This window comes from Lagenorhynchus albirostris, chromosome 5 (genome assembly GCF_949774975.1).
Source record: "Lagenorhynchus albirostris chromosome 5, mLagAlb1.1, whole genome shotgun sequence".
NCBI classification, from domain to species: domain Eukaryota; kingdom Metazoa; phylum Chordata; class Mammalia; order Artiodactyla; family Delphinidae; genus Lagenorhynchus; species Lagenorhynchus albirostris.
Genome location: NC_083099.1, coordinates 79,153,021 through 79,176,426, shown reverse-complemented (window position 1 = coordinate 79,176,426; position 23,406 = coordinate 79,153,021). Strand labels below are relative to the sequence as shown.

Here is a 23,406-nt window from a genome sequence, read left to right as displayed (position 1 = left end):
CAGAGCTGGGATTGGAAGGCGGAGTCTTCAATGTCATTGGCCAATAGGAGCGTGACCGTCTTGATTGAAGGCCTCACTGTGCTGATTGGCCTGCCTAGTTAAAAGTAGCGGGTGGTTTCTAAAGCTGGTCGCAGGAATAGGGCGTTCTCCTTGTCGCAGAAGTGGCGTGGCTCGTTTAAACCAGTAGTTGAGGCGCTGAGGGAAGCTGTAGTGGGAGTGTTCGAGGATTCGCCTTGGTAAACCTTGTTCCCTGTTCCTTGTTCTCGGTTCCCTGGCCCGGCGCCGCCTTTCAGGGTGTCTTCTCCTTTTCGCTCCTTTCTCCATAGCTAGCCTCCTCCCCCTTAGCTGCTCTCTTGACTCGGTTCTCTTCTTGGTTTCCAAAGAACTATTGACCCGGAGCGGCCCATGTGCGACCTCGGGTAGGACGGGCTTGGCTGCGCCGAGTGTGGCCTCTGGACTCAGCTGGTAGAGTCCGAGCGGATCTAGGGTGTCGGGGTGTCACAGTGGGGAGGAGGTAAACATTACCGGGCTCGTGGAGGCCAGCTTGTCCGGAGGTTTCGCGGTGATATGCCACTGTATGTATGAAGGCGTGGAGAGTACCGTAAATATGGTAGCCGAGAAAGCCAGTTGGTTGTGTAGAATCCAAGTTCTTCTGGAACTGGAATAGAAGTATACTGAAATAATCTGACAGGACTCCCCACATCCACTCCTTCCTTCTTTTACACGCTGCAGTCAGCATAATCCTTTACAATCACGAATTTGATGCTTTCACCTCCTTAAAACCATTTGAAGTTTAAGAAGAGGGTTTCCAATACCCTATCTTTTTCTACTGTGGAAGCTGCAGTGGAGGAAGTGAATTGGGGGGATGGCAGGGTGGGCATGTTTGAAGAAAAGGTGCTTTACGAGACCTATTGAAAGTTTTATGGAAGTACTAGACCAGCTGTGCTGCACGTTGGAAAGTCAGTGGTGAACAAGATTAATCTCCTGGTCTCCGAGGTAGACATGGAGAAAGTATAAGTCTATTCACTGCAGCGAAGAAGGGGAAAGAACTATGGGAACATGTGAAGGGGGGGGGATCATTCTGAGCCACTAAGGGAAGTCTGAGAAGGTGTCTCTGAGGAAATGTCATTTGAGATGTGAAGGATGATTAGGAGAAGGGACTTTGGGCTTAGCTGTGGGAGCAGAGAAAACAGCATGTGCAAAGGCCTGGAAGTAGGGAACGCATGTGTGGCTCACAGAATTGAGAGAATGCCAGTGTGGCCAGAGATGAAGCTGAGGAGGGTAGACCAAGCACAGAGAATGCATTCATTTCAGCTTTGTTTCTCCAACTCTGTTGCCCGGTGTTTGTATGATTAGAATACATAGGGTTCAAAAGCAAAACCAACTTGCCTTTGGGGGTCTGGGCTGTAGGGTGGTAGGTGAGGCTGGGAGGTGATTGATAGATTCTGAGGCTAAGAAGAAGAAACAAGCCCTGGCCCCCAGAGGTCACACACTGCAAAGTCTCCAGAGGTCAGCCAAGCTCCTTCCCTGTTTAAAAATGTCAGCTGCTCTTTAGCTAATTGTTTCCATGTGGGAACATGGTCTCATTTTTTTTTTTCCACAGATATTTGCAGTTCTCAAGAGGGCCTGAAAAAATTGAAATTGATGTGAAATCTCATGATTTTTAATGTTAACCGCAAATTCAGAAAAATTTCCAAACATTCTTTGAGTCAAACGATGTGGCACAGGCTACCAGTTTGAGACCTCTCATCTCAGTATTATGAAATCCAGAGATTGAGGAGATTCGGCATAATTGGGGGAGTAGAGGCAGTGAAGGAGAGAACACAATGTTCAGGAAGGAGGATTTTAGAGTGTAGAGATTTTGAACAAGGTGGCACAGCATGACTTCTTTGCTGAGTTCCAGTTTCATTTGTTCAGCCACCTGCAGGACATCTTCACAGTAATATTCTGTGTTATTTCCTCAAAGACAAGCAACTAAAACTGAATGAATGCCTCGTTTCTTCCAAACCTGTTTCTCTTCAGGTGTTAACCTCTTTCTCATAGTAGTACTTTTCTAGTTACACTGGTTTAAAACAAATAGCTATATGTTATTGTTTAATAGGTATAATGTTTCAGTTTTACAAGGTGAAAAGAGTTGTGGAAGTGGTTGGTGGTGATAGTTGGTTAGCATTATGAATGTATTTAACATTACTGAACTGTCTGCTTAAAAATACTTAATCGGTAAATTTTATGTTATGTATATTTTATCCCAATAAAATTTTGGGAAAAAAACCCCAAATAGCTATTTAAAATTTTCCTACTCTGTAACTCCATTTCCAATGTATTATTGGGTCCTTTTGATTTTGTTCCTCTAATAAGTTTCATTCATCCTGTCCTCTTGTAATTTTTTCTTGTCTTTCGTAGTTTAGGTTTGATTACTATCACTCTTAATGTTTCCACAGTGCCTCCATTTTCACTTACTTCAGCCCATTTCTCAAATTGTTGTAAGAGTCACTTTTCTAAGTAGGGAGTCTTGTTATGTATGCCAGTACTTAATGGAACTCTTACGATGCCAGCCTTGAAAGTCAAACACTTTACATGAATTATCTCATTTAATCTCATACATCAACTCTATGAGGAAGGCACTGTTAATCTGATGAAACTGAAGCTGAGAACTTTCCAGGTTCACAGGCTAAGAAATGGTGGAACTGGGATTCAAAACCTAAAACTATTGGACTGCAGAGTCCTCATGTCACTCCCTTTCTCAAATCTTTAGGGCCCCCTAGGGTGTTTCAGGCAAAGGTAACAGGCTGAATGATGTGGCACAGGGCCCTCCCCATGCAGGATGTGCTTTGGCCAGGTATGTAATAGTCAGGTACCCAGTTTGTTGGTAACAGTGGTCAGGGACTTATTCTGTATATTAGAGTCACCTAAGGAGCTTTAAAAATTAGTGTGATGCCTAATCTGACCTGCTCAGACCAGCTGAAACAGAATCTCTGGGAATGGGGCCCAGGGTGGGTATTTTTAAATGCTCCCCAGATGATTCTGCTTTACAGCCAGGGTTGAGAACCATTGGCCCGGAAAATGGAGTATATGGGGTGGAAGGTCAGGGAGGGGAGTACAATAGTAGGAAATAATACTGGAAAAGTAGGTTACTTTGACATTGGTCTACCATCCTTTGGTCTGTTTCCGAAGCCACATATTGTGTTCTGCCAACTGTTGACCATGTAAAACAAAACAAAACAAAAACCCAAAAACTAGGTTCAAGTTCAATGTATAGGCCAAACTGGAAAGAATAAAATGCACATGGCAGTGTGTTATACTACTACTTTGGTGTTGAACCCAGGCACTTGCTTGGCATCCTTAAGCCTTGGGATGACAGGAAGGCTCTAGGACCACAGGTTTGGACCTAGGTGCTACTTCGTTATCTCTTATATATAGTCATGCCTGAGTATTCACAATCCAAAATATAACTGACTTTCCTTTTATTTTTCCTTTATTAAAGGTAGGGTATTATAACCACCCTCCCCCCACCATATGTGTATTCATTGGTTATTTAGGAATATCTTTTTAGAATGGTACTGTGGATATAAAACTGTTTCTTATAAAATAGGGTGATAGGGTTGATAACTACTGATTTTAAATAAAAGATTCAGTAGAAACTAGTATTAATAACACTATGATTCCCTATGGAAATAATTCAGAAGGCTGTTAAAAATTTCCTTATAGTGTAGGGAAATTTCATTTGATATAGTCTGTATGATATAGTCTGTGTGCCTGGCCGTTTTTAGTTTGAGATGTATTAAATTGATATAGATGGTGTCTTTATTAACAGGTACTTCCTAAGCACATTACATTCTCATTTATTCATCACAACCACCTCATTGAAGTAGTTGATATTATCCTTATTTCTCAGAGCGTGAAGTGTGGCTTGAAGTTGTTAAGGGATTTGCTCAGGATCACACAGCCACTTAAACAAGGCTATCTGACTCTAATTCCAAATCCCAGGCTTTTTAATGACCACATGAAAGTCTAGCCCATGCCAGTTTGAGCTTCTAGAAGACAGCTTTCTGGGTACAGTTAGCTTCTACTTGTCCTGCAGGGGATCCAGTATTTAAGGATATCTTGGTGTTTGTTGTTACTGTTTTTTAGAACCGTATAGCATTTGCTTACTTGGTCATTTAACTTTTCAAGGTTGGTAAAGCTGTCTGGATATAATTGTTAATTTCTTTCAGATTTATAACAGTAATTTTGCCAAACATCCCAGCTGGTGATTACTTAGGCATTTATTGGTTTGTTGTGATTTTATTGTGAGAGCATGACTATGTAAAACATCCTAGAATCTATCTTGGTAGAAAATTTTTACTCAAGAAAAGAAATAAAGGCACTTAAAAAACTAGGCTAACTGCTAAGTTTCTCAGGGTTTTTTTTTTTTTTTTCCCAGCATTCCCAAAGATCTGTAGCATTAAGAATAATGAGACTTCGTTTAGATTTTTGAGTTTCTCTTTCTGAAATAAAGTGAGCTTGATATAGTATATCATTGCTATAAGTAATGTTAATTTTTGGAATTAAACACACAGTAGGTCATGAAAGTAACCATTTAAGAAATATGTCAAGCTTTTAAGGTGTAATCTTTTGTGTACTCTAGAGGAAAGTCTTGTTCTCTGTTAAATGCTTAGCATTATAAGTCTTTTAAAAACAATGTTGTAAGTACCTTTGTGGCACTCCAAGAATAGCGATTACCAACTACCTAATGGGTTGATTATTCTAGATTTAAAATGATTACTTTGTCCTTATGCCTAGCTAATTTTCTCTTTTTTTTCCTGAATTCAGTACATTTAAAGTTGAAGTTTGCTGCTAAAGATGGCAGATCCAGATGTCCTCACCGAGGTTCCTGCAGCTTTGAAGCGGTTAGCCAAGTATGTGATCCGGGGGTTTTATGGCATTGAGCATGCTTTGGCCTTGGACATCTTGATCCGAAACCCCTGTGTGAAAGAGGAGGACATGCTGGAGCTGCTCAAGTTTGATCGGAAGCAACTTCGATCAGTCTTGAATAATTTAAAGGGAGACAAATTCATCAAGTGCAGAATGAGGGTAGAGACCGCTGCAGATGGGAAAACCACTCGCCACAACTACTACTTTATCAATTATCGTACTCTTGTTAATGTGGTAAAATATAAATTGGACCACATGAGAAGGAGGATTGAAACTGATGAGAGAGATTCCACCAACCGGGCTTCCTTCAAATGTCCCGTCTGTAGTAGTACTTTTACAGATTTAGAAGCTAATCAGCTCTTTGATCCCATGACAGGTGAGATTGTTCCAGTTTATGAATCTTTCAAGTAACTTTTTAAAGTATGTAACCTTTTTCTTAAGTTGATTCATCTAGTTTTTAAACTGATCATATATATCATTATAAAATGGATATATTGGTGTAAGTAAGCATATAGTTATTCTTAGTCTTAATGTCCTGTTTGACTGTCATACTACTTTTAGAAGCTGTTGCAAAGCCTTTCTCCTTTACAAGGGAGTACTCGTCCATGGACTGTTCTTTTACCCATAGCCCTCTACCTCTGTTTCTACCCCCGTCCCTTATTTACAACTGCAGCCTAATCTAAAGGGTTGACTTTCTCTACCACTTTGAGGCTATTCTGACTTTACTAAGTTTACTTTTGAGCTCTTCATTCAACAAATATTTGAGTACCTACTTGTGCCAGTCACTGCCAGACAGTTATAATAAATACGTATTATTAGAACTTAAATGCTTTGTTAGTGGAAGTGCAAAGTGCTATCAGGAAGACATAACTAGGGCATCTAATGTGGATTTGGGGAGGCCTCTCAAAGAAGTTTAAACAGCGGGGACCTAAAAAATAAGTAAAAGTTAGCCAGATGAAATAAGAGGGGCACTTTTTCCAAGTTAACAACAGATATTTAGTTTCTTAGCCATTCATTAATGGAAGCGAATCATCAACAGGAGTTATAAATTGCTTCATTTAATTAAATACTTTAGTTTTAAGGATTTTTCTAATCAACACAGAATCTACAAAGCATGTTTTTTCTAAAAATACATGTCTAACATTAACATGGGACACTTTAAAGTGCTAGGTTGTATAGTTATGTTGTTATTTGTAAACTGGAAAAGAGACTATAGTTTTACTAATTACTCAAGTGGATCAATTTTGTGTTAAAAATTTGTAAAAATCTATAGAAAGAATCACAGCTGTTAGGTTAGATTGTCCCTTTGTTACGGCTGAATTCAGGAGTATAGGTTACTTTTTAGTTCATAGATTTGACTTTAAAATAACTATCTGAAAAATATAATTTAAGCTTTTACACATGAAATGTTTTATTATAAAAAAATTACAGGTTTGTGTACATGTTTAATTTTGTATATGTTATATATTGTACACTTTAAAGAATTTTTAAAAATTTTAATGGGAAATAATGCTGATATCAATTAAGATTATTCACAAAAAGAGCAGTGATGGCCTATGACTTTTTTTTCCCCTTATTTACTGTGAAGCAGTCATCTTGGATGAAAATTCATTTAAAGAATTCACATTTGTCTTAAATGTTTAATTTGTCTGAACCTAACTATTTACCTTGAAAGGGCTTAACTAGGAGAGGTCTTGGTTATGAGAAAATCTTAGCCATCCTAAGAATTGCTTGAGTGTACTATAGAGGAGGGTTGTAGACTATATCTGGAGCTCTTTCAAAATAGACTAGAAAAGTCTCATGATTTTTGCTATTCACTCTAACAGATTTCTTTAAGGAGCTCTGGGTTTTGGTTTTTGATTTTCTGCAGATGTTGGTGTTACAGTGGTCGTCCTCGTCACTCTTGACTGCAGTGAAGGTGTTATCCAGTCCCTCAGAGAGGGTAATCTAAAGGAATATGCTTCTACTACATTTACGTATCACTTGATTCTTATTTAATTTCATGAAAGTTTCTAAAAGGAAGTTATCCCATTACTTATATATCAGTATTTAGGAGTTTGATTCATGATGCTCTTCGAATTTTACCTAGGGTTTGTATCTGAATGAAATTAGTTGTAATTAACAGGTGGCTTGTGGAAGAGATGGCCTGACCAAATATAGTCAAGATTATTTGTGTGAGGGAATTGAGATAGGGTAGGGAGCGTGAAAACATATTATGAAAGAGAGCTAAAACTGAAACAGTTGTTTTGTGGCCAGTCTGAACAGAGACTGTTTTCTTAATATGAGGGTTACGGTCAACATGATGGTGGAAAGAAGGGGTTCAGGAGAGCAAGAGTAAGTCACTTTACATTGGTATCGCTCATGGGAGGATGCCCTGAACAGCCAGCACTAATAGTCAACTTAATTGGCAGTTATGTCTCAGTGAAGCCTGAGATACCATGATTGAAAATTCTTAATTATTGGGAACCCTCTTTATGAGAATATACTTGCCTTTTGATTATAATTTGGTTTTTCATTTGGACTTTCCTTTACAGAGAGAATATGATAATTGGGTGATATTAGACCCCCCAACCTCCTTGTCAGTCTGGTTTTGTTTTGTTTTTCCACTATTAGTACCTTGACAACCCTCCCTTGTTCTTCTATGCATTCCCTTTAGAAATCTTGGTCTTTTTCCCTCTGTTCCCTTCCTGTTTTGCTCAGTATTCATTGCTCTCCCCGTCATTTTGAAGAAGACGAGAAATAAACATTTGGTATGTGTATCAGAAGAGGAGGAGGGAAGTTTTTCTGCTGTAATATTTATTCTCTCTTTAAATTAATAGTTACAGTTTTCATTCAAAGCCAGTGCTGTACAAAGCTGTTCTATTTCTTGGTTGCTATTGGAGATTGATGGTGTTTCTGACCAGTGATGGAGGTATCTAATGGGCTTCTATCTCCATTCCAATGTCAACAGTTGTTAGGTTTATAAACTATGGTTTATATTAGCAATTGGGGGTACTTAGGAATTAGATTTGAAGCCTTCTAGGCTTTACTTCTTCCCTGATAAAAAGTTCTTAACTCAAGTATATGGGCAACTCTGCCACTGGACAGAGAGTAGTGACTCCTAGATGAGTATCCAGGAATTCTGGGCTCAGGAAATTGGGTCCAGCAAGAATTGTTTTACCGGCATTAATTCACACATAAACCAGCAATTTTCTTACTTCAGTTTATAGCTTTTCCCTCCCCCGCCTCTCTTTTTCCTGAAAATTGTAGATTCTTTCCATACTTTCCATTTAGATTTTGCCTTTGGTGTTCTGGGGTTGAACTCTCCCAATGTTTGATGCTTGATATGTATAGCTAATTTTATTTTATTTTATTTTTAACATCTTTATTGTAATTGCTTTACAATGGTGTGTTAGTTTCTGCTTTATAACAAAGTGAATCAGCTCTACATATACATATATCCCCAAATCTCCTCCCTCTTGCATCTCCCTCCCACCCTCCCTATCCCACCCCTCTAGGTGGACACAAAGCACCGAGCTGATCCCCTGTGCTATGCTGATCCCCTGTGCTATGCTGATCCCCTGTGCTATGTGGCTGCTTTCCACTAGCTGTTTTACATTTGGTAGTGTATATATGTCCATGCCACTCTTTCACTTCGTCCCAGCTTACCCTTGCCCCTCCCCGTGTCCTCAAGTCCATTCTCTACGTCTGTGTCTTTATACCTGTCCTGCCCCTAGGTTCTTCAGAACCTTTTTTTTTTTTTTTTGATTCCATATATATGTGTTAGCATACGGTATTTGTTTTTCTCTTTCTAACTTACTTCACTCTTTATGACAGTCTCTAGGTCCATCCACCTGCTAATTTTATTAAAATGGAAGAGCCTAGCTTTTGCCCACTAGTCCCTGGTTTCAGAAACTTAATCAGGCAAAATCAGCTGTTTTATTTTCTGAAATATGGGGGTCTTATGTAATCAGAACAAAGGTAGCATGGCATGAAATCCATCAATCAGCAAAATAGCATCTTGTGGTTCATAAATGCATGTTTTAGATTTAGCAAGGCTCTGACCGTGTGAAGAGACATAGCATTTCTACTATAGCAATCTCAACCACAGTGATTTCATTAATGACACTTCTGAGTTAAATTCAGCAACATGCTTCCCCAAAAGGGAGGGGGAGATTGTATTTTCTTCTTTTTTCTTTTTCTTTTTTTTTTTTGTGGTACGCAGGCCTCTCACTGCTGCAGGCCCAGCCGCTCCGCGGCATGCGGGATCCTCCCGGACTGGGGCATGAACCCGCGTCCCCTGCATCGGCAGGCGGACTCTCAACCACTGCGCCACCAGGGAAGCCCTGTATTTTCTTTTTAGGTGTTAAAGTTAGATGATATGGAAATAGCTTTATATTTTCCATTTTTAATTTAAAAATTATGTAACCATGGTGCCAGAAAAATTTTTGAATAGAAAAAATTACAACAAAACCACTACCCTTTTACGTGTTATTTATAATTACAGTCATAGTCAAGAATAGTTTGTGATCTCTTGGTCCCTTAATGTACCAACTCTTCTGTTTCTATCTAGTGTTCTAAATATGTTTTTAGGTGTGATTTTCTCTCCTGTTTTCCTTTCCACTCCTTTGGGGCACTTTGTATTTTTTTTTTGCTGGTATAGATATGACACTGAATATTTTTATATATATAGCATTTTATTCTTGTTTTTAAAGTTTTTCCTTAAGGATTCTCAGCAGTGGGAATATTAGGTGAAAAAATATAGTTTTATAGCTTCTGTAAAGGCACATAAGGCAATGTAGTTTTATTGTGGGTTGGGTAAAATTGTTAGGTGTTTGAATTAGAAATAGTTTGGGAGCCCCTATTACTGAATTCACCTAGAGACCAGGGGATCCCATTTTAAATAAACTTTGAAGTAAGTTAAATTTTAAAAAAAGGAATCTTATAAATGTTTGTTTAATACAATCTTATAAATAGGAGCTAAGAGATTATCTAGTTCAACTCATCAAATGTGTGTGGATACACACACACATGTCTGTTATACTCTAGGTTTTGGAGGATCTTACAAAGTAATAAATAAATGTAGGGCCATATAGATTTCCAGAATGTTTTAAATGAGTACTGGGGAAGATAAGATAGCTTTCATGGAGATTCAGCTTTTGTGTGGCTCCAGGGAAAAGACTTTGAGTCAGGTAGATTTTAGGATTAGTGTAAAAGAAGTCTTTAAAAACTGACTCTAAAATGTGTCCAATAAATAACTCTTAAAAATAGCCAACAGGGCTTCCCTGGTGGCGCAGTGGTTGAGAGTCCGCCTGCCGATGCAGGGGACACGGGTTTGTGCCCCGGTCCGGGAAGATCCCACATGCCGTGGAGCAGCTAGGCCCGTGAGCCATGGCCGCTGAGCCTGCGCGTCCGGAGCCTGTGCTCCGCAACGGGAGAGGCCACAACAGTGAGAGGCCCGCGTACCGCAAAAAAAAAAAAAAAAAAGCCAACAATGGAAACAGACCTCTTCCAGTGGTTAGTTCTGAGTCCCTCAATATTCAAGTAAAGTCCTTATCTACTTGGGATATTCATTTCTAAGTTTGGTGTTAAATCACGAGTCCCTCTTTTGCTTGTGACTGCAGGAATGCTTTTTGATTTAGACACATCAGTTTCCTGATCCCCACATCATTGAAATTCCTCTTCAGTTCCTTTAACCTAACATTTTAAAACTGTCAGGGTCCTGTATTCATGAGCCTCTGAAGACTTGTTTCCTTCATGCTCACCTTCATAGAGCAGGCTTTTTCCTGTTTTCATCTCTCTCTACTTAAGGCAAGAAGATGTCTTATAAGCAGTGTTTCCAATTCCTGAAATGCTAAAAACACAGACAAACAAACGTTAAAAGAAATCTTTCTAGGAGTACTTTGCTCAGTTGCTGGTTTGGAATCTTTGCCCAGGATGGGTTCATTAGAAACTATACTGGAAAGCTCAGTGGTGTGGATTTTGAGGAGGCTGATGATGGGACAGAAGGAAGGTGATTACTAGAATGAGTTAAAAAAACCACAAAAAACTAGTTATGGAAAAATAGTAAGAAACAGGTGTCTTCTCTCTGCTACCCTTCACTTTCCACCAAAAGCTTTAGGGCTCATTTTTTAAAACTTTTGTTGCTCTTGGTTTTAAGGGTTTGAAAACTTAAAAAAAAAAAGCATCTGTGTTTTATCTTTTTTGTATTTTGAAGCTGATTACATAGGAACAAACTTATTTGTGAAAAGTTGCTTTTTAGTTTTGATGCTGGCATATAACATTCTGTTGATTATTGTCTTTCAAATAGTCATATCAAAACCACATACTTTTTGCCTGCTCACTGCATGTTGAGATGAATTTGATTTGGGCCTAATTCAGAGAATTTATTATTGATATAAGCTTCAGTATTCACCCAAGTACCACACTTCAGTTTATTGTTTTCCCTCCCAGGCATAATACTTTTTTTCCCCTTTATAATGAGTTCCAGAATCTAGGAATAATGCATGATTAGGCCAAACCTAGATGTGTTCAGTTAAGGAAGGACAGAAGCCAGTTTCATTGATTAAATTGAGTTTTGGGGGTAGAGTTGTATTGGGTACATTATGAATACATTTGAGATCTTCTGAAATTAAAAATACATTAAACGTACTTCTATTTTTTTCCTTTTGCATGCAAATGAGTATTTTACAGTGTTATATGTTCTGCAGGGAATCGCTAAAGGATGATTTTTCAAATTCCATTTTATTATAGGTAAAATAATTATATAAAATATTTAACTATGCTCCTCTCATGTCTGTTATTATTTTATAATAGCAATTCCTTTTTTCACACACTTCCCCTTGCCCAATTAAACTGAAGAAATTTGCTTTATAAAATAAGTTTGGAAATTAGAATAAAGGGTGACTTTTTGAGACTTCAGTATTTGGCTTAACATTTTAATATATATACCCCTGAACATTTTGAGTTATAAAAGGTTTAACAGAGGACTTGATAGTGCTTTCAAAGAATATCCTAAGAATGACTGTGTAACTTTTGTGTATTAAAGGGAGTTGAGTGCTTTTGGAGAATTCAAAATAACATTTGTTTTCTTTCTTCTAAAAATACGTAAGTAATATATTAATGTAAACTTGTTGAAGACTCAACTGACAGAAAAATAGATAGACTAAAATGGCAAACCTAGTTTTTCTTCTCTATGGTCTCCCGCGCAGCCCAGTCCCTATTCTCTCCACCTTTCTCTGTGTTGACAACTGGTAAGTTTTATGATTATATAACGTTTCACTTTATGTCTCCAACCCCACCTCACCCTCCCTCCTCCATAAGCCTTTTTGAAAGCTGAGAAAGAAAGGTGATTTCTTTTTTTTTGGACAGGAAAGTAGGATTTATTGGTGGGCATGAGTAAGGAGGGGACAGTGCCAAAGCTGTCATGAGTGAGAGCCGTTTGTCCAGGAGACCACAACTAGGGATGTATTTGACCCCACAGCCATCTGGGATGAGCCGCTTTTCTGCCGCCATGTTTTCATATTCATCTGCATTAAACTTAGTAAATCCCCAGTTCTTGGAGATGTGGATCTCCTGGTGGCCAGGGAACATGAACTTGGCCGTGAGTTGGGCCTCAGTCACGTGCTCCTTGTTCAGCTTGGTGTGGATGGATTTATGACTTGGCCAATGTGGACCCTAGCCACTGTACATACTTGTCTGGAGTCCAGATTGGGGACAGCATCCAGACATGAATGTCCACCGGAAAGGGCTGTCTCCAAGGTCCCTTAGGGCAACCTGTATAAGCAACAGGCTGTACACCGCCCAGGAGGCTGTGTTTGTAGCCATTGCACACCAGGCCTCCACAGGGAAGGTGATTCTTTTTTTTTTTTTTTTGCGATACGCGGGCTGTTGTGGCCTCTCCCGCTGCGGAGCACAGGCTCCAGACGCGCAGGCTCAGTGGCCATGGCTTACGGGCCTAGCCGCTCCGTGGCATGTGGGATCTTCTCGGACCGGGACACGAACCCATGTCCCCTGCATCGGCAGGCGGACTCTCAACCACTGCGCCACCAGGGAAGCCCAGGGAAGGTGATTCTTAATTAAATATTTTGTTGTTATAACAGCTCTGGTTATTAATGCTTGACCAACTTATGTTAGTATTGTAAGGGTTTTTCAGAGCACTTATTACATTGGGTCTTTTTGTGTAATCAGTGTTTTCAGTGGGTATGTCATTTTCAGAGGGTTTTTTTAATCTTGTTTTGTTTTTTAAGCAGTGGCTATAAGACAGCAAAGTGACAGTGTATTAGGATTCCAGAGCCATGGCTGGCTTCCAGTCTTGGGCTATGTTAGTAACTATTCCCTGGGCAAATCCTATAATCATTGTAGGCCTTTTTTAAGGATATGTAAAATGATAAGTTCAGTCTATTCTATACCATATATGGTTTCTTTCAACTCTAATTTCAAAGCACCCTTTGATTTGGAGAATAGTTGACATTTTAAAAGTATAGAGAAGCTTGGGGATGTTTTATCACTGCTTTTAGAAGATAATGTTAGTCACTTTGGTTAATTTGAAATCCTAGGTTAGGAACTGAAACACCTTGTTATAGTAGTGTTCGTATAGAAAATATGCTATGTTGAATTAGGCCGTATTCAGAAACACATTGTGGCATAATGGGGAATAATATTTAGGATTCATGGCAGTCTTATTTTCCCAAGCTCTCCAGTTTACTCCCTTTCCTCATATATACATAATCTATAAAATATTCAGTGAGAGGGGAACCAACGTCCAAATTTGACTCCTAAGATATATACAGTGGTTGGATTTTTACAGAGTGATAAAATTAATACCATATATTAGTGATGTGTCTTGAAGTTTGTTTCCTCTTTATTTCAGTAAAATCCTAGTGATTCTAGTCCCAGTAACTTGGTTTTAACATGGAACTGTGAATTGTCTTCTGTTTTGTTTTGTTTTTCCTGGAAGCTTCTTGAGTGAGGGGAAGTAAAAAACATTTACTCAAATTTTTTTCATAGAATTGTCTAGAAACATTAAGCCATTATCTCTTTTTTTTTAAACATCTTTATTGGAGTATAATTGCTTTACAATGGTGTGTTAGTTTCTGCTTTATAACAAAGTGAACCAGCTATACTTTTACATATCCCCATATCTCCTCCCTCTTGCGTCTCCCTCCCACCCTCCCTATCCCACCCCCCAGGTGGTCACAAAGCACTGAGCTGATCTCCCTGTGCTATGTGGCTGCTTCCCACTAGCTATCTATTTTACATTTGGTATTATATATAAGCCCATGCCACTCTCTCACTTCATAACAGCTTACCCTTCCCCTTCCCGTGTCCTCAAATCCATTCTCTATGTCTGCGTCTTTATTTCTGTCCTGCCCCTAGGATCTTCAAAACCTTTTTTTTTTTTTTAAGATTCCATATATATGTGTTAGCATACGGTATTTATTTTTCTCTTTCTGACTTAACTTCACTCTGTATGAAAGACTCTAGGTCCATCCACCTCACTACAAATAACTCAATTTCGTTTCTTTTTATGGCTAGGTAATATTCCATTGTATATATGTGCCACATCTTCTTTATCCATTCATCTGTCGATGGACAGTTAGGTTGCTTCCATGTCCTGGCTATTGTAAATACAGCTGCAGTGAACGTTGTGGTACATAACTCTTTTTGAATTATAGTTTTCTCAGGGTATATGTCAAGTAGTGGGATTGCTGGGTCGTATGGTAGTTGTATTTTTAGTTTTTTAAGGAACCTCAATCCTGTTCTCCATAGTGGCTGTATCAATTTACATTTCCACCAACAGTGTATGAGGGTTCCCTTTTCTCCACACCCTCTCCAGCATTTATTGTTTCTAGATTTTTAAAGATGGCCATTATGATAGGTGTGAGATGATACCTCACTGTAGTTTTGCTTTGCATTTCTCTAATGATTAATGATGTTGAGCATTCTTTCAAGTGTTTGTTGGCAATCTGTATATCTTCCTTGGAGAAATGTTTATTTAGGTCTTCTGCCCATTTTTGGATTGGGTTGTTTGTTTTTTTGATATTGAGCTTCATGAGCTGCTTGTATATTTTGGAGATTAATCCTTTGTCAGTTGCTTCATTTGCAAATATTTTCTCCCATTATGAGGGTTGTCCTTTTGTCTTGTTTATGGTTTCCTTTGCTGTGCAAAAGCTTTGAAGTTTCATTAGGTCCCATTTGTTTATTTTTGTTTTTATCTCCATTTCTCTAGGAGGTGGGTCAGAAAGGATCTTGCTGTGATTTATGTCATAGAGTGTTCTGCCTATGTTTTCCTCTAAGAGTTTGATAGTTTCTGGCCTTACATTTAGGTCTTTAATCCATTTTGAGCTTATTTTTCTGTATGGTGTTAGGGAGTGTTCTAATTTCATTCTTTTACATGTATCCGTCCAGTTTTCCCAGCACCACTTATTGAAGAGGCTGTCTTTTCTCCATTGTGTATTCTTCCGTCCTTTATCAAATATAAGGTGACCATATGTTCGTGCGTTAATCTCTGTGCTTTCTATCCTGTTCCATTGATCTATATTTCTGTTTTTGTGCCAGTACCATACTGTCTTGATTAATGTAGCTTTGTACTATAGTGTGAAGTCAGGGAGCCTGATTCCTCCAGATCCCGTTTTTCTTTCTCAAGATTGCTTTGGCTATTTGGGGTCTTTTGGGTTTCCATACAAATTGTGAATTTTTTTGTTCTAGTTCTGTGAAAAATGCCATTGGTAGTTTGATAGGGATTGCATTGAATCTGTGGATTGCTTTGGATAGTATAGTCATTTTCACAGTGTTGATTCTTCCAATCCAAGAACATGGTATATCTCTCCATCTGTTTGTATCATCTTTAATTTCTTTCATCAGTGTCTTATAATTTTCTGTATACAGGTCTTTTGTCTCCTTAGGTAGGTTTATTCCTAGGTATTTTATTCTTTTTGTTACAGTGGTAAATGGGAGTGTTTCCTTAATTTCTCTTTCAGATTTTTCATCATTAGTGTATAGGAATGCAAGAGATTTCTGTGCATTAATTTTGTATCCTGCTACTTTACCAAATTCATTGATTAGCTCTAGTAGTTTTCTGGTAGCATCTTTAGGATTCTCTATGTATAGTATCATGTCGTTTGCAAATAGTGACGGCTTTACTTCTTCTTTTCTGACTTGGATTCCTTTTATTTCTTTTTCTTCTCTGATTGCTGTGGTTAAAACTTCCCAAACTATATTGAATAATAGGGGTGAGAGTGGGCAACCTTGACTTGTTCCTGATCTTAGTGGAAATAGTTTCAGTTTTTCACCATTGAGGACGATGTTGGCTGTGGGTATGTCATATATGGCCGTTATTATGTTGACGTAATTTCCCTCTATGCCTACTTTCTGGAGGGTTTTTGTAATAAATGGGTGTTGAATTTTGTCATAAGCTTTCTCTGCATCTATTGAGATGATCTTATGGTTTTTCTCCTTCAGTTTGTTAACATGGTGTATCACATTGATTGATTTGGGTATATTGAAGAATCCTTGTATTCCTGGGATAAACCCCACTTGATCATGGTGTATGATCCTTTTAATGTGCTGTTGCATTCTGTTTGCTAGTATTTTGTTGAGGATTTTTGCATCTATGTTCATCAGTGATACCGATCTCTAATTTTCTTTTTTTGTGACATCTTTGTCTGGTTTTGGTATCAGGGTGATGGTGGCCTCGATAATTATCTTAAATGTAAATGGATTAAATGATCCAACCAAAAGACATAGACTGGCTGAATGGGTACGAAAACAAGGCCCATATGTATGTTGTCTACAAGAAACCCACTTCAGACCTAGGGACACATACAGACTCAAAGTGAGGGGATGGAAAAAGATATTCCATGCAAGTGGAAATCAGAAGAAAGCTGGAGTAGCAATTCTCATATCAGACCAAATAGACTTTAAAGCAAAGACTATTATAAGAGACAAAGAAGGACACTACATAATGATCAAGGGATCAATCCAAGAAGAAAATATAACAATTGTAAATATTTATGCACCCAACATAGGAGCACCTCAATACATAAGGCAAATGCTAACAGCCATAAAAGGAGAAATTGACAGTAACACGATCATAGTAGGGGAATTTTACACCCCACTTTTACCAATGGACACATCTTCCCAAATGAAAATAAATAAGGAAGCACAAGCTTTAAATGATACATTAAACAAGATGGACTTGATATTTATATGACGTTTCACCCAAAAACAACAGAATACGCATTCTTCTCAAGTGCTCATGGAACATTCTCCAGGATAGATCACATCTTGTGTCACAAGTCAAGCATTGGTAAATTTAAGAAAATTGAAATTGTATCACGTATCTTTTCTGACCACAATGTTATGAGACTAGATATCAATTACAGGAAAAAATCTGTAAAATATACAAACACATGGAGGCTAAACAGTACACTACTTAATAACCAAGAGATCACTGAAGAAATCAAAGAGGAAATCAAAAAATACCTAGAAACTAATGACAATGAAAACGCGACAACCCAAAACCTATGGGATGCAGCAAAAGCAGTTCTAAGAGGGAAGTTTATAGCAATTCAATCGTACCTTAAGAAACAAGAAACATCTCAAATAAACAACCTAACCTTACACCTAAAGCAATTAGAGAAAAAAGAACAAAAAACCCCCAAAGATAGCAGAAGGAAAGAAATCATAAAGATCAGATCAGAAATAAATGAAAAAGAAATGAAGGAAACGATAGCAAAGATCAATAAAACTAAAAGCTGGTTCTTTGAGAAGATAAACAAAATTGATAAACCATTAGCCAGACTCATCAAGAAGAAAAGGGAGAAGCCAAATCAATCGAATTAGAAATGAAAAAGGGGAAGTAACAACTGACACTGCAGGAATACAAAGGATCATGAGAGATTACTACAAGCAACTATATGCCAATAAAATGGACAACCTGGAAGAAGTGGACAAAGTCTTCGAAATGCACAACCTTCTGAGAGTGAACCAGGAAGAAATAGAAAATATGAACAGACCAATCACAAACACTGAAATTGAAACTGTGATTACAAATCTTGCAACAAAGAAAAGCCCAGGACCAGATGGCTTCACAGGTGAATTCTATCAAACATTTAGAGAAGAGCTAACAGCTATCCTTCTCAAACCCTTCCAAAATATAGCAGGGGGAGGAACACTCCCAAACTCATTCTAGGAGGCCACCTGCTTTGTTTTTCTTTATTATACTTATCAACCTCTGATGTTATTTTTTTGTCTTGACTACTCCCCAGTAGAATGTGAAAAGCAGTTCAGAAAAGCAGCTCAGAAGATGATTAGCAAGATTTAGGGAGGCAGAATGTGGGAAATCCTTGGTATGTTAATTGTGCCATGTTGGATTGAGAACTCTGCAGCAGGGAAGGTTTGATCCTGCCTGTTTCTTTGGCCAGCCTTGAGGACTTGGGCTGCAGCATGACTCCTGCTTCAGCACTGCAGCACCTGTAGCATATCAAAACAATTGGGCTTCTTTTACTTTGATTGATTGATTGATTTTATTTTTGGTAGGAAAATGGCTGAGTAATATTCCAGTTGCAATTAATATGTTTGATAAATCTTTGACAGTGAACTCTAGGCATTAGCTGATGCCTATTCATTGTGTATTTTGGAGCAAAGAAGGAAGAACCACAAAACCAAGTAATATCTAATTATTTGGGGATTTGACCCATAATGTCCTCTTCCCTTTTCCTCAGTTATGATAAATTTCCAAAGCATTTTCTTCTTGTTAAACTAAGGAGGAGAAACATTTTTTTCCAGTTTGGTTTTACCTGTATTTATTCATTGTTCCCTTGACTGAATACTCACATAATTAAAATGATGAGTAAACAGTTAAGTAGAAGACTTTGGCCAGCATAATAGACACTACCTGAATTTTCTTTTTCTGTGTTTAGCAAAGGAAAGTGTTAAGTTTGAATTTTGTTGAACATTACTGTTTTGTTTTTTTTTCCCTTTTGTTCCCAGTCCCTTCTCTCCCCTCCCCCATGTCTCTTGATTCCTTTCTATTTTTACATTTATTTTTATTTTTACATTTCTTATTTTGGGAGAAACTTAAAATTGTATGGCCCTCTTTCCCCTCACTGTCCCTCTTCTTTCCCTCTCATCCCAACAAGTAGGTCTCTATTTCTTTTCTCATTTTGGAGTAATAACTTAACTTCACTAAAAGAGTCCTGAGTCATAGAATTGGGACATTCATATACTACTGCATGGACAACCCTAAAATATAGTTTTGAAATATCTATTTTTAAAAGACCTTTTTTCTCCCTATTTTCAATGCCTGGTAATTATCTACATCTGGATATATTTTAATCCTTCTTGCAAACCTGATACATTAAGACTCAGCTGAGTCAATGCCAGGCATGTGATGCACATTTAATGTTAAATAAATTTTTTGTTACAAATCCTCTCCTGTTCCATATTTTTAAAAGTTAGAACCTATGTATATACATGGGAAAAGTTTGCTAAATTGTAGCTGGCAGGGATGATAGGAGGTTAGGAAAGGGATGTGTAATTCAGGATGGTACGGTGAATTTACTCTTTTGAATCAGAAAGATTTGTATTTGAATCCAGGCTTAATGATTTTTGCTTTTACGCTATGACCTGGTGAACTTAACTTCTCTGAGTCTTTATTCCCTCATATGTTAGATTTGAATAATACTGTTGCACAGACTTGGCTATGATGAATACGTGGGAATATTTGTAAAGTAGCTTTTTAAGTTTTTTTTTTTGTGTGTGTGGTTTATGGGTGTATATGATCAGACATATATGTTATCATTGAACTCTTCTTTTTCTCCTTATCTCATCATCTGTCAAGCTTTGCCTGAAGAATCTTTGTAGCCTTCATTTTCTCTCTGCTGCCACATTTTTTGATCTAGCTTGCATGTTCTCCCTTATGTGGCTTTTTGGTCTTATGTGTGGCAAGGGAAAAATGGTAAAGAGCTCTGAGTTTCAATTCCAGTTTCTTCTCTTATTGAATAGTATATTCTGTGCAGTATAGTATAGTCCAGTTTCAAGAAGAGTTGAGATATTTATATTGATTACTTAACAGCAGCTCTCCACAAGGGGTATGCATTAGATTCCTTGTCTCCAGATACCTTTCATCTCTATTAAACTTTAAGCGTCTGGATGACAGATTCTGTGTCTATATGTGTTACACTACTGCCCCCTCAGTAGAATGGTACTTCGTACAGTGTGTGCTGAGCCCCATCTCCCTTTCAGACTTTGGGGAAATTGATTTGCATTTTTACAATGTTTAGTAAAATTTATAAAAAATGCTCCTGGTATGTTAAGCTAATCTTAAGTCATTTTCCATAAAATGTAGAATTTCTTATTTTTCTTGGACTCCAGGTCTGGCTTTTGACAGGCTGCTTTCTTGTCTACAACTTGTGTTTTTATGATAAACATAAGACTCAGATGTCAGGCTAGCTTTTCTTCTTGTAATGTTTGCCAGACATGGTTGTTGTTGGAAGACAGTTCTCCATGGGTCTCTCACATGTCTTGTATGTTTTACAAGCAGAGATGCTACTGACTGCCTTTTTTCTAGACTGTATTTTTCAAGGAGGTTTATATAGTGAGCAGCCTTGGAAGATAGAGTTATTGTTTCTCTCCAGAGCAAAAGGCAGGTTTGTTTGCTATTCAGTATAATAAAGAAGTCTCCCTTCAGAGTGTGTTTACTTAGTGTCCAGCATGGTAAAGGTAGTAGCACCCTACAGAGCAAAAGATAAGCATGTTTATGCCCATTATAAAAGGTTTGGGTTCCTAAGCTCAGGGTTTCTTTCATGGAACATGATCCACTGCATGTACAGTTGTCACCTGGCCATCTTTGTGTTACCCTATGGGAAATGGGACTCAGGGAACTGGCACAAAACCTGATACTGGTACTGCTATTGCCATGAGTAATAAAGTTCTTTTCTCTAATCTGTAAGTCTTTTGTCTGTCTTCAGCATCTATAAAACCGTGGTAGGATAATTTGTTAGTTTACGAGTGGGGTAAAATTTCAGACTCGTCACAGTTTTTGACAGTAATATGAAAGCCACTCTTTTCAGAACTGCAAAATGGGCCCTCTACAAGTAATTCTTGTTAAGCCTTAATCTACATTAAGCCTGGGTCTCTGGAAAGGTACCTAGATGAGGCTAGAACTCAGGTTCCTTATGACTATACTGTGTTTTCTCTTTTCTCCCTATTTTTTTTAATGAAACTAAATTTATTCAAGTTCAAGGACTATCATTCTGAAATCATCTTTCTATGAAATGATGTTAACAGTGATCTATTTTTCTCTCTCTTTTCCCAAAATAAAAGCATTGCTATTTTATACAGTTAAGCTACACTGGCAAGTGTGTTGATTTGTTTACTTAACACTGAAGTTTGGAATGTATGTTATCTTCAAGAGAAAAATGGGGTAGTTGGGAGGACATTTCTTTTTAATTGGGTAACATGACAATCTCAATGATAAATAACCTAATAAACTAGGTAATAGAACATAGTATGTTGATGGTGACAAATGTTAAGGAGAAAGAAAGGGAGGACAGGACAGTGTTGAAATTTTAGGTAATGTTGGCCACGGAAGCTCTCACGGAGGTGACTTGAGTAAAGGTCTGAAGTTAAGAGACGAGCCATTTAACTCTCTGGAGGAAAAGCATTCTGGGCAGAGGGAACAGCAAGTACAAAGGCTCTGCAGCAAAGTGTTCCTGGTACAAGACATTGAGGAGGCTGATTTGTAATGCTTTGAAGACATATAATGAGAGGATTATAGCGTTGCCCTTTGCTTAGCTATCTTTTTATTCTTCAACCAGAGCACTTACTTTTATGTTTAGGTACTTTTTCACTTGAGGAATGGGATTTCTTCCTTTAAAAATAATTTGAAAACTACTAAAGTAGATAATTTTTCTTCTGCAGTATTCTGTAGTTCTCCTTGATGGTCTCTGTAAGCGCTCATTTTTCAGCAGTCAACATAAGTCCCACATCTGTGATTTTCAATTCAGCAGGTATTTGAGAGCTGTGTTAGACCTTACTTTACAGGCATACCTCGTTTTATTGTGCTTTGCTTTATTGCATTTCACAGATCATTGCATTTTTTACAAATTGAAATTTGTGGCAACCCTGCATTGAGCAAGTATGTTGGTGCCATTTTTCCAGTAGCATTTGCTCATTTTATGTTTCTCTGTCACATTTTGGTAATTCTCGCAATCTTTCAAGCTTTTTTGTTATCTTTGTTATGGTGATCTGTGGTTAGTGGTCAGTAACATCTTTGACGTTACTACCACAACTTGCTGAAGGCTCAGATGATGGTTAGCATTTTTTAGCAATAAAGTATTTTCTAATTAAGGTATGTACATTGTTTTCTTAGACCTAATACTATTGCACACTTAATAGACCACAGTATAGTGTAAACATAACATTTTCATGTACTGAAAACCAAAAAATTTTTGACTCGCTCTCACTTTATTGCGATATTTGCTTTATTGTGGTGATCTGGATCTGGACCTGCAATATATTTGAGGTGTGCCTCTGTATGACTTATGTTTTAACTCCCACATGGATTATTTTCTTTATATTTCTGTTGAAGAGAAGAGACTGAGGCAGGCTGGAATAGTTAGAGAATACCCTAAGATAGCATACAAACTAAAACATCTCTAGCCAAGGTCTCTATTTACCCTTTGTTACTAAATATAAAGGCTGGCTTTCAATTCTTGTTGACCTTGAAAATTAGTGCCATACCATTTCCTCCTTGAAACGCCATCCTATCCCTCTGGCTGTACCATTTCTCTCTCTCAATGATTCTTCTTTCCTTGGGTTTATATCTTGACTGTCCATGCTTCTTAACTCCTTAATCTCTGGATACTCTGATCTACTTTATGGCTTCAGTTACTATCTATATGTTGTTGATTCTCATATCAAAATTTCTAGTCTTACATTCCACTCTTGAGCTCTAAGCAGTTGTAATAAGTTGGCTTCTGACATATCCATTTTGATGGCCAGTGGGCAACATAGATTCAGATATCTAAAGCAAGGTATCTTTATTTATCTTTCTTCAAGAAAGGTATCTTTCTCCCACAAAGAAAAACAAACTTGTTCTTCCTCTTTCTTTATTTTGGTAAATAGTATTTTTGATCAGTTAAGCCAGAATATTTATGTTGATGCCCATTAATCAAAGACCATCATGCCCACAGTGTACAAAATTGGGTTTGTTGATGCTTTCTGCAGCAAGGAAACCACACACCATAAGAAACCATGTATCTCAGCAAGACTATGCTGAACAAACTTAGAGAATATGGGCTTTTGTTAGATAATATTGGGGAGGATTCAGGGAATTGGTGGGGATTTGCTGTGGATTAGGTACTATCAAGGAGTGAGGGTAGGGCTTCCCTGGTGGCGCAGTGGTTGAGAGTCCGCCTGCTGATGCGGGGACACGGGTTCATGCCCCGGTCTGGGAAGATCCCACATGCCACGGAGCGGCTGGGCCTGTGAGCCATGGCCGCTGAG

The 23,406-nt window shown here is 38.0% G+C and overlaps 1 protein-coding gene and 1 non-coding gene across 6 annotated transcripts in view; one reads left to right on the top strand and one right to left on the bottom strand.

Annotated features, from left to right (window-relative positions):
* Window positions 1–193: 193 nt before the first annotated feature.
* The window catches only part of GTF2E1 (general transcription factor IIE subunit 1), a 48,297-nt gene continuing 25,084 nt past the window's right edge, over window positions 194–23,406 (top strand). The window contains exons 1-2 of one of the 5 annotated variants that reach the window (XM_060149323.1): window positions 194–236; window positions 4,813–5,290. In XM_060149323.1, coding sequence (XP_060005306.1) covers window positions 4,843–5,290 — 448 coding nt within the window. In that variant the 5' untranslated portion in view covers window positions 194–236; window positions 4,813–4,842. Of the gene's footprint in view, window positions 237–283; window positions 420–1,660; window positions 2,023–2,427; window positions 2,840–4,812; window positions 5,291–23,406 lie in introns of those variants that run through there. The other 4 variants (XM_060149324.1, XM_060149325.1, XM_060149322.1 and 1 more) reach the window with 4 other exon arrangements.
* On the bottom strand, window positions 12,642–12,772 carry LOC132521406 (small nucleolar RNA SNORA70). Its single transcript, XR_009540856.1, has one exon. It is a non-coding gene; the product is annotated as a small nucleolar RNA SNORA70 (small nucleolar RNA).